Source organism: Myxocyprinus asiaticus, chromosome 1 (genome assembly GCF_019703515.2).
Source record: "Myxocyprinus asiaticus isolate MX2 ecotype Aquarium Trade chromosome 1, UBuf_Myxa_2, whole genome shotgun sequence".
NCBI lineage: Eukaryota > Metazoa > Chordata > Actinopteri > Cypriniformes > Catostomidae > Myxocyprinus > Myxocyprinus asiaticus.
The window spans coordinates 58,748,756-58,765,914 of record NC_059344.1 but is presented as its reverse complement, the minus strand read 5'-3'; the positions used below and the strand labels follow the sequence as shown (position 1 = coordinate 58,765,914).

General features: G+C 37.7%; 1 protein-coding gene across 5 annotated transcripts in view; it reads left to right on the top strand.

Moving 5' to 3' along the window:
* The first annotated feature begins 1,132 nt into the window (after nt 1-1,132).
* The window catches only part of LOC127440458 (pre-mRNA-splicing factor ATP-dependent RNA helicase PRP16-like), a 66,045-nt gene continuing 50,018 nt past the window's right edge, over nt 1,133-17,159 (top strand). For 3 of the 5 annotated variants that reach the window (XR_007897483.1, XM_051697420.1, XM_051699671.1), the window contains exons 1-15: nt 1,133-1,207; nt 1,870-2,006; nt 2,376-2,754; nt 3,439-3,656; nt 3,771-3,932; nt 7,655-7,799; nt 7,934-8,052; nt 8,213-8,292; nt 8,487-8,642; nt 8,725-8,886; nt 9,271-9,378; nt 9,466-9,584; nt 13,947-14,084; nt 14,210-14,396; nt 15,524-15,709. Coding sequence is in view for 4 of the 5 variants with exons in the window: in XM_051697420.1 (XP_051553380.1) it covers nt 2,432-2,754; nt 3,439-3,656; nt 3,771-3,932; nt 7,655-7,799; nt 7,934-8,052; nt 8,213-8,292; nt 8,487-8,642; nt 8,725-8,886; nt 9,271-9,378; nt 9,466-9,584; nt 13,947-14,084; nt 14,210-14,396; nt 15,524-15,709 (2,103 nt within the window). In the remaining variant the exon portion in view is untranslated. The remainder of the gene's footprint in view (nt 1,208-1,869; nt 2,007-2,375; nt 2,755-3,438; nt 3,657-3,770; nt 3,933-7,654; nt 7,800-7,933; nt 8,053-8,212; nt 8,293-8,486; nt 8,643-8,724; nt 8,887-9,270; nt 9,379-9,465; nt 9,585-13,946; nt 14,085-14,209; nt 14,397-15,523; nt 15,710-17,159) is intronic. The other 2 variants (XM_051698219.1, XM_051698989.1) reach the window with 2 other exon arrangements.

Below are 17,159 nucleotides of genomic sequence, written 5' to 3'. Positions count from 1 at the left end.
ACGTGGCTTGTTTAGCGCGTCACTGTGGAGACGTAACGCATCTGGAGGCCCACGCTATTCTCCGCGGCATCCACGCACAACTCACCACGTGCCCCACCGAGAGCGAGAACCACACATTATAGCGACCACGAGGAGGTTACCCCATGTGACTCTACCCTCCCTAGCAACTGGGCCAATCTGGTTGCTTAGGAGACCTGGCTGGAGTCACTCAGCACACCCTGGATTCAAACTCACGACTCCAGGGGTGGTAGTCAGAGGCTGTGTCTCGTTTGGAAGGCTGCATCCTCTGGAGGTCGCATTTGTCGGCCGCATACGTCATCAAGGCTGTCTCGTTTCAGAAAAGCGAGTAGGACACTTCGAATACAGCCTTTGAATGCGACCTTCTTTCATGGGAATTTGGAGGATGCATGAGGTGTATCCTTCGTGGGCACTCGCAACACACAATTCTTTGCTTTAACGGAAATGTCTAAAACAAAAATTACGCCAATTTGCCCATAAATATGATGTTCAAATGCAAGTAATGTTAATTCCCAAGTTGAAGTACCTCAGTAGATGGGTGCAGAGTATTAGTATAATTATGTTAATTAAAATAAAGTATTAGACTAAAACTACACCTGAAATCTCTATTTTCATTTCTCTTTACATCATTATAACTCTCCTAAAATTTACCTCATACATTCCCTTCTAAAGGGACTTGGTTCCCTTCTCACTCAAAGCCCTCGCGCTTGTTAAAGAGTGGCGTGCTGTCATAGCAACCATGTTATGTTCCGTTTCCGTTTGTCCTACGAAGGACGGCTTGTTTAAAGGAGGACGCTCAGTATACTGCAGCCTGCAGGGTTACCTTCCCTCCCCATCTCCCCTGGAAATTACGCCCCTGCATTTATGTTTTACTTTGCCTGTTGCCACTCTAATTCAGATTATGTTCAGATAAATTGTAGTACTTGATTTTAAAAAGAAGTGTCAGTTTTGTGAAAAGATTGTGTCTAATATTGTACTGATTCTGGTTCCAGTGTCACTTATCTCACAGTTTACTGCTTTTTCAGTCAAGTAATTCAGAAGCACTGAGCGACTCGGTTCGATTGAATCGTTAAAAAAGATCCGGTTCAAAATAATGAAGCGGATATGACGTCACTTAACTGTGAATTCTGGGATGGTGATGGCGCCCTACTGTAGATGTTGTTGACGTTAGCTGCTAAGCCATTTCGAGGTAAGTAAATTAAATATTTCTCACACATCGCATAACTTTTATTTTAGCGTACGGGACAGTTTTGATGTATTTAAATCTATGAGCGTGAGGATAGCGTGTAAGGTAAAACCTCGTGTTTTTTCTCCTAAATTAGTAGTTGTCTAAACCTAACCGCGGTTCCGCATTACCCAAACATCTAGACTTCCCACTGTATATCAGTGAGCAGGTTTTAAATCAGATACAATCCTGCTTTTGTTCAATAAATGTTAATATAGATAATATTGTTTACGATGTTTTCACAGCGCTTTTTCTTTCTGATTTTAAGACTAAAACCCTTAAACAGATCAGTCATTAATGCTTTTTAACTCCTACAACAAATTTACCATGGTAACCAAAATACCATAATTACTGCAGTTATTAGTAGTACTTTAAGGCAACAACACATTAATTTGGAATCTGCTTAAAAATAGTAAAATTAACCTTTTTATCATGTTGTTTAATTTCACTTTTTTGATGACAGTTGTGGCTAATACCAATTTACTACAGCTTTATTGTACTAAGAGTAGCTGGGGCTAAGCTTATATCTTAAATTAAAAGCTCATCCTCATGCTATACCAGATGTGTATACATTTCTTTAATCTGCTGAACACAAAGATTTTTAGAAGTATATCTCTGCTCTGTAGGTCCATACAATGCAAGTGAATGGTGACCAGAACTTTGAAGCTCCAAAAATCACAAAGTCAGCAAAAAGTGATCCATAAGGTTTAATCCATGTCTTCTGAAGCGATCTAAACGGCTTTGGGTGAGAACAGACCAAAATGTAACTCCTTTTTTTACTGTCCATTTTACATAATTAATTTCAATAGATATTCACCTGTTTTACCACACCAAAATAAATATCTTTAGATGGTAAACATCTTTATATGACCAGGTAACACTTAAACCTGACCATTGTATAGATTTCCTGGTTTTTCTTATAACACGCAAAATCTTATTAAAGTTTTTAAAATGCATAGGTGGGACTAGCCTGTGTGTATTTACTTAAATAGGGGGTTTGCTTTTTGTGTTTCTAAATCTAGTGAGCTGCATATCAAAATAATGCATTTTTAAGCATCATAGGTCTAGGTTGGGGGCTCATTATGTTTTGAGACACAGCAAAGTCTTACCGTTTTTGCTGATCTCGTTATAGATACTTGAACATCAGATAGAGCTCAGCGAGCTGCCGTACAATACGCCTGTTAAAAGATGGATGATGACGGCGCCCTGCATCGACTAGAAGGAAGTGACCCCAGCGTGCAGGTCGGGGTGCTGATAGTGAAGAAGAAGAGCACTTCAGCAGAACAGCACGTGTTCAGAACACCTGCTCCTCACACCTCACTCCTGGGCCTGGATCAGCTGGCTGCCCAGAAACGCAAGGAGCATGAGGGAAAAGAAAAGCTGGATACAGATACTCAGCCCAAAAAATCCAAGGTGTCATCGTACAAGGACTGGGAGGAGGGGAAAAGTGATTCTGGGTCTGATGATGAAAATGAGGAGGATGGTGAGAGCAGGAATGGGAAAAAGGAAAGGTGAGGTCTTAAAGCATTGAGCTGTCTTCCCGAGTGAAGAGACACCTAAGTATTTACATGATTTATTTTTCAATAAAAAAAAAAAATGTTTTTAATTATTAAAAAAAAAAAATCATATTGCCATTTTAATTATATGACTTAAAATATAATTTATTTATTGTTGTATTTATGATTTACTTTTATTATTCATATTGTCATTATAATATTATTTATATTATCATTTCATTTATCTTAGATGTATTTATTTTATTTACTTTTTGCTATTCATATTTTCATTCTAAAAGTATTTATATTATAATTTATTTTTATCCTATTTATTTATTAAAATGTATTTATTTTATAAATATGAAGGACATACTTCTGGAATATCTTAGGGAGTATACTTTTTCATTCTTTCACTTTAAAGAGGTTTTATAACAGCAGTATAAGATCTGATATAACAAATCTCTCCTGAATAAATTTTTTCCCCTCTCTCGGTTTAAATGCTTTTGCTTTTTTCATTCATTTTAGTCTGTAATTTTGTGGCTGTATGGAAATGGTGGGATGGGCATTGTATGGTTTTCAATCATTTTGTTTATATCATACTTCCTGTGAATTGTATTAACATTTTTATTAATATGAATACCAATGAATAGATATAATGGAATCATGTAATCATTTAATATTTGTTATGCGCCTCTACAGAAAGTACCGCGTCACTGGCTCAGAAACTCCGTCAAACCCTGGAGGAGTTAGTGAGGAGTTCAGGTGTAAACATCAACAGAGGGAGAAAGATAGACGTGAACATGGGGTTTATGCTTCTTCCAAAGAAGACAGGAGCAGAGAAAAAGATAGAGACCAGCCCAGAGACAGGAAGCGAGATCAAGACCGCTACCGAGACAGAGAAAGAAGAAAAGACAGAGGTCAGTGAAGTGTGCAACACCTGTGAGATCTCACTGAAGAGCATTGAATTCCCGTCTGTTCACCTTGAATTTCATGCTCTTCATGCTTGGTTGTCATACATGTTGTTTGTGCAGATGAACGGGAAAGCAGCCACAGTCGAGGATCCAGCAGCAGTCGCTCTGAGCGTGGGGATGTCAGTGTGAGGAGTGAGTGTTCACAGAGGGATGGCTGGTCTGAGCGCATCAGCCGGGGTAGTCGCCGTGATGAGCCTGATACACCACGTAACAGACCCAAAGGTCAGTCTGACTCCCAAACTATTCTGATCAGTTTTCGCACTACTGATTGTCAGGTGTCTTTCAGTTGACTATGTATATCCTGTGTTATATGACACAATAAGATTTATCTAAATAGGATGTGTTCCTGGATCAACATTCTTGATGGTACTGGAACAACGTTCCTTATTAACAATCATAGCCCTAACCCTAAAGACAGAGGAAAATCATGGATTCCAAACTATATTGTTGAAGCCCCGATAGGGCTGGGTGATAGGATGATGATAATCTTTTTTTTTTTGACAATATCTGAGTCTGACAGATATCCCGATTCCGATTATGACACTCATAGATAGACGATGATCGACAATATCAGGAAAAGACAAAAACATGGAGCTGGGAAGTCGGCAGATATATAAAATAGTAGCCCATGCACAGTAGGTAATTTTGCACATCTACCCACCACTGTGGCGAGCGACCGGTTAGGCGCCTAGGAGTGACACATGATAAAAAATTCCACAAAGACATCCATTTGAAGAAACACACTTGATTATGTTTTGAAGAGCCTTCGATGCGTGTTTGATTCGCTGTTTGTTCGGAAGCGTGCAGCTCGAGCGTGTCTCGTGGAACATGCACATGTTAAGAGTTCTCTCTCATTCTTCTCTATTTCAATCATCTGAAAACAGTTTGCATGCTGCAAATGACCTCAGACCATCTCAGGAGGTGCTTGGAGATAAGTATTTATTTTCACGGAGCAGTTCACACTTAACATGCATTGTGAACGCAACTCTGCAGGTTCACTTAAGATATGTATATATCTTTGTATTTAAGAAACAAAGATGAAAGTGATTAAGTCATAAAATAATCATAAACACGTTCACCTTGAACATAAAATTTAAGTTTTTTACATTTTCTTTAGGCAGCATTAACTGCATTAAAGAAACGCAATACAAACACAAATTCGATAAAAACAGTGGAATTTATTGCGTTTAAACCTAATAGGAAAACTGGTGTTTTCTATTCGTTTAAGCACACACTAAATGAAGTAAACAAACTGTTGTAGCCGTTTTATTAAAAGTATAAATTATGTGGGTTGTGTCGAAATTTCAAGAGGTGATGGCTTATTTCTATTTCTATTATTAACATTATTATTATTATTAACACATTTACATCTACAATTGTCTTCAGGTCTTAATTTGTGAATTTGTATTTTTCCACCTGTTGTCATTGACGGATGCTTGCATGACAGCCAATGAGGCCGGTGGAGAAAGTTGGATACTAGGAATGGGACGATATATTGAATTTCGATAAAATTGACAAACCATTTCAAAGCAAAACTCGATATTTCGAAATTTGAAACATTGTTTTCTGTCCATGTGATCATAATTGAAATGACCCATCAAATATCATAATCTCTCTGTCACTTGATTTTACCCAGGCTACTTTTTTCTACACTGTTTACAGAGTTCACACAAGGTCCTTGAAGTGCTTAAAGTGCCTGAATTTAGCTTTTAGAAATTGAAGTACTGGAATGCCTGGAAAATTGCCTTGTTTTGTTGAAAAGTGCTTGAGATTAAAACGGACCATTTCTTCCGTGTGTGTGTGTCCATCAAAGATGAGATCCCGCACTCCACTTTCATTGAATAATGTGTCTTTTAATATCCTTTCTGTTCTTTACAGTCAGATAAAAAAGTAAAAAGAAATATTAATTTTAACAACAAAAAGCACAGATGCGCTAAAAAACAGAGACTTCTCTCTCATTATTAAATGAACCACAACACCTGTGTGAGTCTGTGAGATGCATGTTAAACTCTTAAAGTGACAGTACCATTATAGCGCTTGTTATACAAATGAATGTAAACTCAATGATATTACTTGTAAATTGTACATATTATTTCAAACATTGACAGCTCATATCATTATTATATATACAATTTCAAGAAATAATATTAATTGATAGAATGTAGAATTTTTATATTTTAAAAAAGTGAAAATGTGATTATAATAATCAAGAAAAACAAATGATTAAAAAATTAATCATTTTCACACACTTTTTCGGAACAGGTTCTGTTCAGTTCTATTGCTTGTTCTGCACCTGATCAGCCTAAATGTAGTCCACTATTTTTGAAGGCTCATTTGTTTGTGATCTTTTCTTATAGTGACAAGGTATATGAGAAACTCTATTATTTAAATTTTGAGCATTTAAATTGTGTATTAAGATCTTTAATTTGATGAGAAATTATAATGTGAATTTTGCACAAACATTTAAAAAATAATAAATAAACACAAATTTATGCCATGCTTTGACATTTAAGTGTTATCATATCGAATCGAGATAATATCAATCGTGAACCTCATATCGTAGATAACCATATCATCCCATTCCTATTGGATACGGTGAATGTATTTTGGGGAGATGGTTATTTACGATTTTTTGACCACTATGTTACTTTAATTGCTTTTTCTTTCATTTGAAGTGCAAGTTGAATTTAGAAATATTTTTGGTTTAAATGCAAAAAAAAAAAAGTTGTTTCAAAAAATGAATTTAATTTTTAAAGCAAAATCAATAAAGCAAAAATAATCAATAAATAACCAATGATCATCAATGATAGAGGGGTTGACGATATAATCGGATATCACTATTTTTTTTAAATAAAAATACTGTGAAAATATTTCTTGCATATCGCCCAGCTCTAAGCCCCTATCCCTAGCCTGAACCCTAAAGCCTGATTGGGTGATTGCAATGCTATTCCAGGACCAACAAATATGTTATTCTGGGAACATGTCTTATTTGGATAAATGGCATGAAACTCTGAATGGCGCAAGCAGATAGGTTCTTTGAACTTTGTTACCTGTTAGCCATTCAGCTCGCTCACATGTTACATGATAAGTTTACTGGCTCACATGGTGTAAGCTGATAGGCCCTTTGACGTCTAATTGAGGAGCCAATCAACTTGCGTACTCTCTCTTTGCCTACATTTAAATTTGCTCAATTTGTTTCACTGTAGTGAGCAGTGAGTTTTCTCTGAAACCCTCCTCCTCCCCAGCTTCAAATGTCTAGATCTGCTACATGGAGATTGAATTTGTCTAATTTTGCAGCAGTATATCATACATGCTTGATGCATTGTCTTTTTATTTTATTTTTTTTATTTATTTTTTTTAATAATATATCCCCTTTTCTCCCCAGTTTGGCATGCCCAATTCCGACTGCTTACTAGGTCCTCTTGGTGGCGCGGTTACTCACCTCAATCCGGGTGGCTGAGGACAAGTCTTAGTTGCCTCCGCTTCTGAGACCGTCAATCCGCGCATCTTATCACGTGGCTTGCTGTGCATAACACCGCGGAGACTCGCAGCATTCGGAGGCTCATGCTATTCTCCGCGATCCACACACAACTTACCACGCGCCCCATTGAGAGCGAGAACCACTAATCATGACCATGAGGAGGTTACCCCATGTGACTGTACCCTCCCTGTCAACCGGGCCAATTTGGTTGCTTAGGAGACCTGGCTGGAGTCACTCAGCACACCCTGGATTCGAACTCGCAACTCCAGGGGTGATAGTCAGCGTCAGTATTCGTTGAGCTACCCAGGCTCCTGTCTTGTGTTTTTCTAATTGTGCAGCAGCAGCATAGCAGATCTAGTCTGCCAAGACCAGTATCGCATCAATATGTACATTAACATGCTAAATCTTTTCGAGAGTTTTCATGACTGAAATAATGTTAAGCATGTTTTATATGTCCACACAGACTTGGCCACTCCATCACGCTGCAGCTGGGATGAAGATGATTGTGGATTTGGCAGCTCACGCCAGTCACACTGGGAGAGCCCCTCTCCTGCCTCCTCACACCGAGAGTATGACCGCTCAGTCCGCGACAGTGAAAGAAGAGACAAGTATGAACCGCTTCATCGCTGTCGTTGATTAATGTTTGGTTTAATGCTGTTTTTGGATAATTGTGTTGGTCTTTTTTTTTCACCAGAAAGAATATTAACTAATATAAAAAAACATATTTTCTTTTGATGTTTAGGTCAAGCAGAGCTCAATATCTAGCAGACACTCCTCTGCCAACTCCCTCATACAAATACAATGAGTGGGCCAATGACAGGAAACATCTGGGCTCCACCCCTCGTCTTTCCCAAGGGAAAGGTAAAGATGCACATTCTCTTATTGAACAACATTGCAAATACTAGTATGTATAAGATACTTTATACTGTTTTAAAACTGTATGTTATATACGTATTTATTTAAAATTATGCATTGTCACGGTGGTCATAATATTGTATTTATAGGGACTCTTATTTTGTAGGAGATAAAAGGGAAGATGGAGAGAATGGCATCCTTTTTAATAATGAGGAAGAGAAGGAACAGTGGGAGGAAGATCAGAGGGTGAGTGCTCAAACTTTACACAATTGTATTGATGTTGAGGTTTGAGAAGTACAATCTTTAGTGCCATATCTACCAGTCCTAGTTTGTATTTGTGGCATGCCCGATTAATGTTGGTGACACGATTCACACATAAGTTGGTGCTGATTAGTGTAGATGTAGCTTTGATCAGTACTAATTGTGTGATGTTCTAACAGCAAGCTGATAGGGACTGGTACATGATGGACGAGGGCTATGATGAGTTCCACAACCCCCTGATGTCCAGCTCCGAAGAATATGTGAAGAAGAGGGAGCAGATCCTGCAGAAACAGACCCAGAAGCGCATCTCAGCACAGAAACGCCAGATAAATGAGGTAACACTGCACATTTAGCCTTCTGAACAGTACAGAGACTGCCACATGGATGTTGTATTAAAGTATGTGTGTGTCTCTCTAGGATAATGAATGCTGGGAGACCAACCGCATGCTCACCAGTGGAGTGGTTCAGTGCTTGGAGGTGGACGAGGATTTTGAAGAAGACAATGCCGCCAAAGTCCACCTGCTTGTCCATAACCTTTTGCCTCCTTTCCTGGACGGCAGGATTGTCTTCACTATGCAGGTAAAGACCATCATGCCAATTTTTAAATTAAAAGCCCAATATAATCTAATCAGTGTTTTTCTTGCCTTGCTTTGTTTCTTGCTATCTTTTCTTTTCCCTTGTTTCTTTCTTTTTTTCTTGCTTCCTTGCTTGCTGCTTTTTTCTTTTCCTTTCTTGCTTTTCTCTTATTTCTCTCGTTTTCTTCTTTTTTTTCTTTCTCTTTGATCTTTTTCTTTTTTCTTTTGCTTATTTCTTTTTTATTTTCTTGCTTCTATTCTTTCTCTCTTGCTTTATTTTAGCTTTCTATTTTCTTGATTTATTCTTTTCTTTCTCTTGCTTTCCTTCCTTTTTTCCTACCTTCCTATCGAGTCTTTTGCTAATTTTGTGTTTGTCCTATAACTCCAGCCTGAACCAGTCATTCCAGTGAAAGACGCGACCTCAGACATGGCCATCATCTCCCGCAAGGGCAGTCAGCTTGTTCGACGTTACAGAGAGCAGAAAGAAAGGAAAAAGGTACTTATTCCCTGTATTTATGCTTATGCAGCAGTGTACATAGGTACATTTGAAATTGTTGGTATATTTTATTCTTCTGCCTTACAGGCACAACACAAACACTGGGAGCTGGCGGGCACCAAACTAGGTGACATCATGGGCATTAAAAAAACAGAGGATGGATCAGGTGGAAAGACTGTAGGAGAGGATGGAGCTGTGGATTATAGGTAATTGGTGTTATTCTCATGGTCTAACATAAATAATTTCCTCTAGTTATGTAAAGGCGTCCTATTTCTAATTAGGGATGCACCAATCCGATACCTGGATTGGTATCGGCTCCGATACTGAAGCTTCTAGACGGATTGGGTATCGGTCCGACGAGCCCGATCCAAATCCGATACTGTGTGTTAGTCTTGTTTGTTACGGTCAAACTCCAAATATGACACAAAGAACCATAAAAACACCATTAAAGCAGTTCATATGACTCGTACATTTTATTCAAAGCCACTTGAAGACATGCAATAGCTCTGTGAATCACAGAGGGCTGTGTTTAATAAGTAAATATATAGAATGCACAGTGCCAGCGTGTTAGTGAATGGTGCTGCTCTGTTGACACAAACTCACGCACAGGCTGGTGATGCACTCACGGCTGTTTTTAGCCTTCACAGCGGTGCGCAATATTTGAGCGCTGCTCAAGAACAGCATCTCAGATGTAGATGCTCAGTAGTTCGGTTCACTTATAATATGCATTTAGAATGGCACCAGAGGTGCATTTGACCAGAATTTGAATATGCAAATTAAACTACTGTGAACTTGCCTACATACAGACACATACAGGACTTCCTGAAGAGTTTAGAATGTCAAAATAAAAGCGTGAGGGTTTCAAAAGTGCACGATTTAAATATATTACTGTTGTATTTAAAATTAAAATTAAAAGACAACAATAATAATAATATTAATAACAATTTATTATTATTATTATTGTCATTATTAGTATGTTTTTACAATTCATAACAATATTTATGTTGAATGGGTTCCAAAAAATAACTGTGTGAATGAAAAGTGGACTGATGTCTTACAACTAAATTGAACAAAAAAGAGATCTGAATCCTTTAAAGTCCAGATGTAAGTTGAAACATAAAAAAAAAAAAAAAAAAACACTGGTTTCTTATCTACTGAAGACTTTAAAACTAGAATTACTATTAATTTTGCTGCTACATTATCCAGTATACTAGTTAATAATAAAGTGTTTCTTAATAAGCTATACATTTATATTGAAATAATGTGCAGTTAGAGGTTTGTGTTTCTTTACATATTAAAGAGTACTCCCAATTAGTTCCACACAATAACGTAAAGATATTCTAAACTGATTATGCAAAAAAAAACAACAACTCTGGTATCGGCCGATACTGAGATTTCTGATATCAGATCGGAAGAGAAAAAGTGGTATCGGTGCATCCCTATTTCTAATGTGTTTTAGTGTTTTACAGTGCATAAGGTATGGTAATTTTATGATCATACATGACAGCTAGCAAAGTAATGAACAAACAAACATAGCATAACAGCAACAAGATAACAGAGTTAGAATTAGTGCTGGGTGATATAGGTAAATAAGATCTCTCAATGCTTTTTTTCAGCCTTTGGAAGATAATTAATATAAATCATGATTATAGTGCATCCGGAAAGTATTCACAGCGCTTCACTTTTTCCACATTTTGTTATGTTACAGCCTTATTCCAAAATGGATTAAATTCATTATTTTCCTCAAAATTCTACAAACAATACCCCATAATGACAACGCGAAAGGAGTTTGTTTGAAATCTTTGCAAATTTATTAAAAATAAAAAACGAAAAAAATCACATGTACAGAAGTATTCATAGCCTTTGCCATGACACTCAGAATTGAGCTCAGGTGCATCCTGTTTCCACTGATCATCCTTGAGATGTTTCTACAACTTGATTGGAGCCCACCTGTGGTAAATTCAGTTGACTGGACATGATTTGGAAAGGCACACACCTGTCTATATAAGGTCCCACAGTTAACAGTGCATGTCAGAGCACAAACCAAGCCATGAAGTCCAAGGAACTGTCTGTAGACCTCTGAGACAGGATTGTATCGAGGCACAGATCTGGGGAAGGGTACAGAAAAATTTCTGCAGCATTGAAGGTCCCAATGAGCACAGTGGCCTCCATCATCCGTAAATGGAAGAAGTTTGGAACCACCAGCACTCTTCCTAGAGCTGGCCACCCGGCCAAACTGAGATATCGGGGGAGAAGGGCCTTAGTCAGGGAGGTGACCAAGAACCCGATGGAGAGAGGAGAACCTTACAGAAGAACAACCACCTCTGCAGCACTCCACCAATAAATTTGCAAAGATTTCAAACAAACTTCTTTCATGTTGTCATTATGGGGTATTGTTTGTAGAATTTTGAGGAAAATAATGAATTTAATCCATTTTGGAATAAGGCTGTAACATAACAAAATGTGGAAAAAGTGAAGCGCTGTGAATATTTTCCGGATGCACTGTATGTGTATTGTTCAAAATGGGTTAAAAGTCTTTCTTTTTTTTTTTTTTTTCAGGGACCATCATTTGAACTAAACAACAGTTATCATGCTAAAACAATCAAGATTTTACACTTAATGTTTTTCACTAAATAAACACAAGGAAGAAAAACATATTTTATGATATCAATTCATGTACCAATTTGGGATGTGCGGAACGACTAATTTCACTGACGTTTAAACGAAACTTTCGGAGTCAACTAGTCTAAAAAGAAACCCACCTTCAGAAAACAGTAAAAAACAAAAATGTGTTTGTGCGACCCATTTAAAATACTTCATCCATTCCAAATCCGACACTAAATTCTGCTGAAAAGGGACATTTATCTGCAACGTGCTCGCCTTGCATTATGATCATTGTACATTAAATATAGAACATGACACGCATTCACCTTTAGCAAATAAAGGTTTATTTATTGAAAACAATTGTATGAACAGTGCAGCACCAATAGTGCAACTCTAATAGCCTGTTCTAAATGGAATTCACCAAGTAAAAGTTACTTAACACATCAGGACATTGCTGAAAATAATTAGGCTAAGGCAAATCAACGAGAGAGAAAAAAAAATGCGCTGAAAAGTTGTGTATTTCACAGTGTGCCGACATATATTAGCCATTGATCTAATATGACAGCTGTTAAAGAACTTTAACCAATAACAGTTATGAGGTCAAAAAAAGAAAATAGCTATAGTATAGAAAAAATTGGCCTGTTTTGTATCCCACAATAAACCTAATGTGTTCTAAACATGACGTGCACACAGAATAAAAGATAGTTTAACCCACTAAGCAGTCGGCACCTTGTTGAAAATAGCCTTCTTAATCAGCAAATTAAAAAAAAATGGCATTCCTATCCTAAAACAGTCAATAGGGTACTTCCTAGGGTACTAAATCAAAAGCATACATTTTTTGATGAGCAAAATTAACACGTCAACATGGTCAGAGCCGTAGCAAGGTAATCTGGGCCCCCTGACTGTATATTACTCTGGGCCCCTTTCCTATTAAAAAGTACAGTTTAGAATTTGTTGGCGGTCCCCCTGGACTTTTGGGCCCCTAGAATCTTTACCAACTTTTACCCCACTAGCAACGGCCCTGAACATGGTCCCGTGAAAGATCCCGTGGGATTAGACTCACCAGGCGGCTTTCCCGTGCTTGAAAAAGCCCTCTCGGCGGGAAAATAGCTAACAAGCACGCACAGATTTAAAGAAGACTCAAATGTGAAAACATCCAACTTTCAAGCCATTCGCTTCCCGCACCATCATCGAAGTGATTTCACAGCTACTTTGCTGAATTTGCTTGTCTAGTGAGAGGACATTTTTCTGTGCATGCCGCGATTGAGAGAGGGAAGAAGCACACGCAGCCTGAGGTGAAATGCAACTTTGTATCTGCTCCAGATATCCTCTTTTTAAAATAATATTTGTATTATTAATTATATTTAAAATGTGTAGCATTAATATGACAATAATTTAAGTGCAGCCTCTATAAAAATAGAAAGCCAAATGTAAATGTGTAAAAATGTTGAACAGTTTAATGGGGAAAAATAGTAACATCAGAACAGCAGCATCAGAACCGTTTTGTCATCTAGTCTCACACATTCCTAGTATATAGCAATACATATTGTCTAATAATAAACAGTAATATTTACCTACAGATCCTTTATTATAACATCTAAATTGCCATGTGGGGAGTTCTCTGAAAACTTTTTTCTTGCAACTAATAGCTTAATTGGTGTTTTGAATTGTTGCATTGAAATGGTATTGAAAAGACAGATTCGTCATCACTCTAATACATGCAAGTCATGAGACGAGGAGGGAGACTAAAAGCTTAACTGCTATTAGAAAATCTTAACTGGCCCAGTGAGAACATTCAGAATGATTTTATATCGGCAAGAAAATCATTGACCATGTCACGAAAATTTTCAATGTATTGCCCAGCCCTGGTCAGAATACAATAATTGTATTCTTCCTTTCTAATACCACAGCACACACTTATGATGAATTTGAATTAGCATTTTTCTCATCTTTGATCTAATCAGAACGGAGCAGAAGTTTGCTGATCACATGAAGGAAAAAAATGAGGCGAGCAGTGAGTTTGCTAAGAAGAAGACTCTGCTCGAGCAGAGACAGTACCTACCCATCTTTGTTGTTCGCCAGCAACTGCTCAATATCATCAGGTGCTGAACCCGTACATCAATATCTGACATGGGGTCATGTGTCCACTCTCTGGTTTCTCACTAATGTTTAGTCAGGACACTTGGTATGCTGATACAGTCTTTGTGGTTTGTATCTACTCTGACAGGGATAACAGTATTGTGATCGTAGTGGGGGAAACAGGCAGTGGTAAGACGACTCAGCTGACACAGTATCTTCATGAGGACGGTTACACCGGCTATGGCATGGTGGGCTGCACACAGCCCCGCAGAGTGGCCGCCATGAGTGTGGCAAAGAGAGTCAGTGAGGAAATGAACAGTAACCTTGGAGAGGATGTGAGTACCTTTTTACTTCATCTACTTGACTTAAAGGAATAGTTCACCAAAAATGAAAATTATCTCGTCATTTACTCGCCTTCATGCCATCCCAGATGTGTATGACTGACTTTCTTCACAGGCAGAAAACAAAGATTTTTAGAAAAATATTTCAGCTCTTAAGGTCCTCACAATGCAAGTGAATTGGTATTGAAACTTTGAAGCTCCAAAAAGCACATAAATTCAGCACAAAAGTAAACCATACGACTCCAGTGGTTAAATCTATATCTTCAGAAGTGATATGATAGGTGTAGATGAGAAACAGATCAATATTTAAGTCCTTTTTTACTATCAATCTCCACTTTCACATTCTACTTGTGTTTTTGGCGATTCACATTCTTTATGCATATTGCCACTTACCGGGCAGGGAGGAGAATTTATATAAAAAAAGAACTTACATATTGATCTGTTTCTAACCCACACCTATCATATTGCTTCAGAAGGTATGGATTTATCCACTGGAGCCATTTGGATTACTTTTATGCTGTTTTATGTGCTTTTTGGAGCTTCGAAATGTTGGTACCCATTCACTTTTATTGTATGGTCCTACAGAGTTGAAATATTCCTCTAAAAATCTTTGTTTGTGTTCAGCAGAAGAAAGAAAGTCTTACACATCTGGGCTGGCATGAGGATGAGTAAATGATGAGAGAATTTTCATTTTTGGGTGAACTATCCCTTTAATATATTGATATTATTTAGAAATACTGCCACCTGCTGGATGGGAAGACTTGCTTGTTTTTTTTAACTGAAGACTTCAGAGACTGTGGAATAACTTAAAAATGAAAATCACCTCACTCTCACGTTGCTCCCAACGTATGGCTTTCTTTCTTGCGTGAAATACAAAAGGAGATGTTAGGCAGAATGTTAGCCTCAGTCACTATTCACTTTCATTGTAATGGATGCCCACTGCCTGCAATTTTTTAAGTTAGGTGTCTTTTCCCACAACTCAATGCGAATTAGACTTGTCTTACTAAAGACTACTGTGAGCTTGTTTTATGCAACAGGCTTTCTCTGGTGTCTTTAGCTATTCAGACTAATTGTTAGACGAATTCTTAAGTTAATGGCTATGTTTGTGCAACCAACTCCAGGTTGGTTATGCTATCCGTTTTGAGGACTGCACATCAGAGAAGACTGTAATTAAGTACATGACTGATGGGATTCTTCTGAGAGAGTCTCTACGGGAGTCAGACCTGGACCACTACAGTGCCATTATCATGGATGAAGCCCACGAGCGCTCACTCAACACTGATGTTCTCTTCGGGTTGCTGCGAGAGGTGAGAGCCGTCACTGTCCTCAGCTACTTTCGCATGATGGATAATTGAATGGGATAAGGGATACTTATTTCATCACAGTAGATTTAGTTGGTTTGTTGATCCATTTGTAAATTGATGGAAAAAGAATGATTCGTCTTAATGATTCTGGATAAAAGAATTAAAAACCAGTCAGTAATTACTTGAGTATGACATAACATAGCTGCAGTTCTCAGTTCATTTTGAGTTGAACATGATCAAATTGTTTGTCTCTTTGACTGATTAGTTAAAAGGAAGCTGCTTATAAGTAGGGATGGCACCAATCCGATACCCGGATCGGTATCGTGTCCGATTCTGATGGTTTTACCCGGATCGGGTATCGGTCCAACGAGCCCGATCCAAATCCGATACTGCATGTTAGTCATTGACGTTACTGTCAAGCTCAATGAATGACATAACCTTCAAATCACCATTAAAGTAGTCCATATAACTAGTGCATTTTATTCAGTCTCTTACAGTCATCCAAAAGCTTTGTGATTTGCAAAAGGCTGTGTTTAATAGTAAATATACAGTCAGCATGCACAGCTAAGTATTCTCTGGCACCACGCTTTACTGAACGAGCGCTGCTCAGCCAACACACACATAAACGTGCAGAGGCTCATGATGCGCTGCTCAGCGCACTATGTGGTCACTCCACACAAACTCCATCTCAGGAGAGATGATCAATAGTTCGGTTAGCCTATAACATGCATTGAGAACGGCACTGGACAAGCATTTTACCAGATGTTGAATGAGAAGTGTATTACACTACTGTGAATTAGCCTACAAACAAACACTCAAACACAGACTTTCTGGAGTGCTCAGCACCGGACTTTCAAAATAAAAACCTTAAGAAATTACAACTGAAATGTATTACCAATGTATAGTAAAATTATTGTTATTATTATTATTAGAAATTACAATAAAAACAAATTGGGTTCCAAACATGTATGTGTGATTGAAAAGTGGATTGATATACTAATAAAACTAAAATGAAAGAAAGAAATAATACAGAGAGAGAGCTGAAACCATTTACAAGTCCAGATACAAGTTAAAATGTGTAAAGAGAACTGGCTTCTTTTCTGCTGAAGACTTTCACTGGAATTACTGTTATTTTTGCTGCTACATCCTGCAGACTAGTTAACAATTTTTGCACATACTCTTATGTAATTGTTTTTTATTTTCTTATTTTATAATGAAATAATGTATTGTTAAAGGTTTTTGTTTCTTTACACAAAGAGTACTCCTAATCAGTTCCACACAGTGAATTATAGATGTTCTAAACTCATTAAGAAAAAAACAACACTGGTATAGGATCTGGATCGGTATCAGCCAATACTGATAGTTCAGGAATCGAAATCGGATTGGAAGAGAAAAAGTGGTATCGTTCCATCCCTACTTATAAGAGTAATTTGTTGTGAATCATTCGGATTAA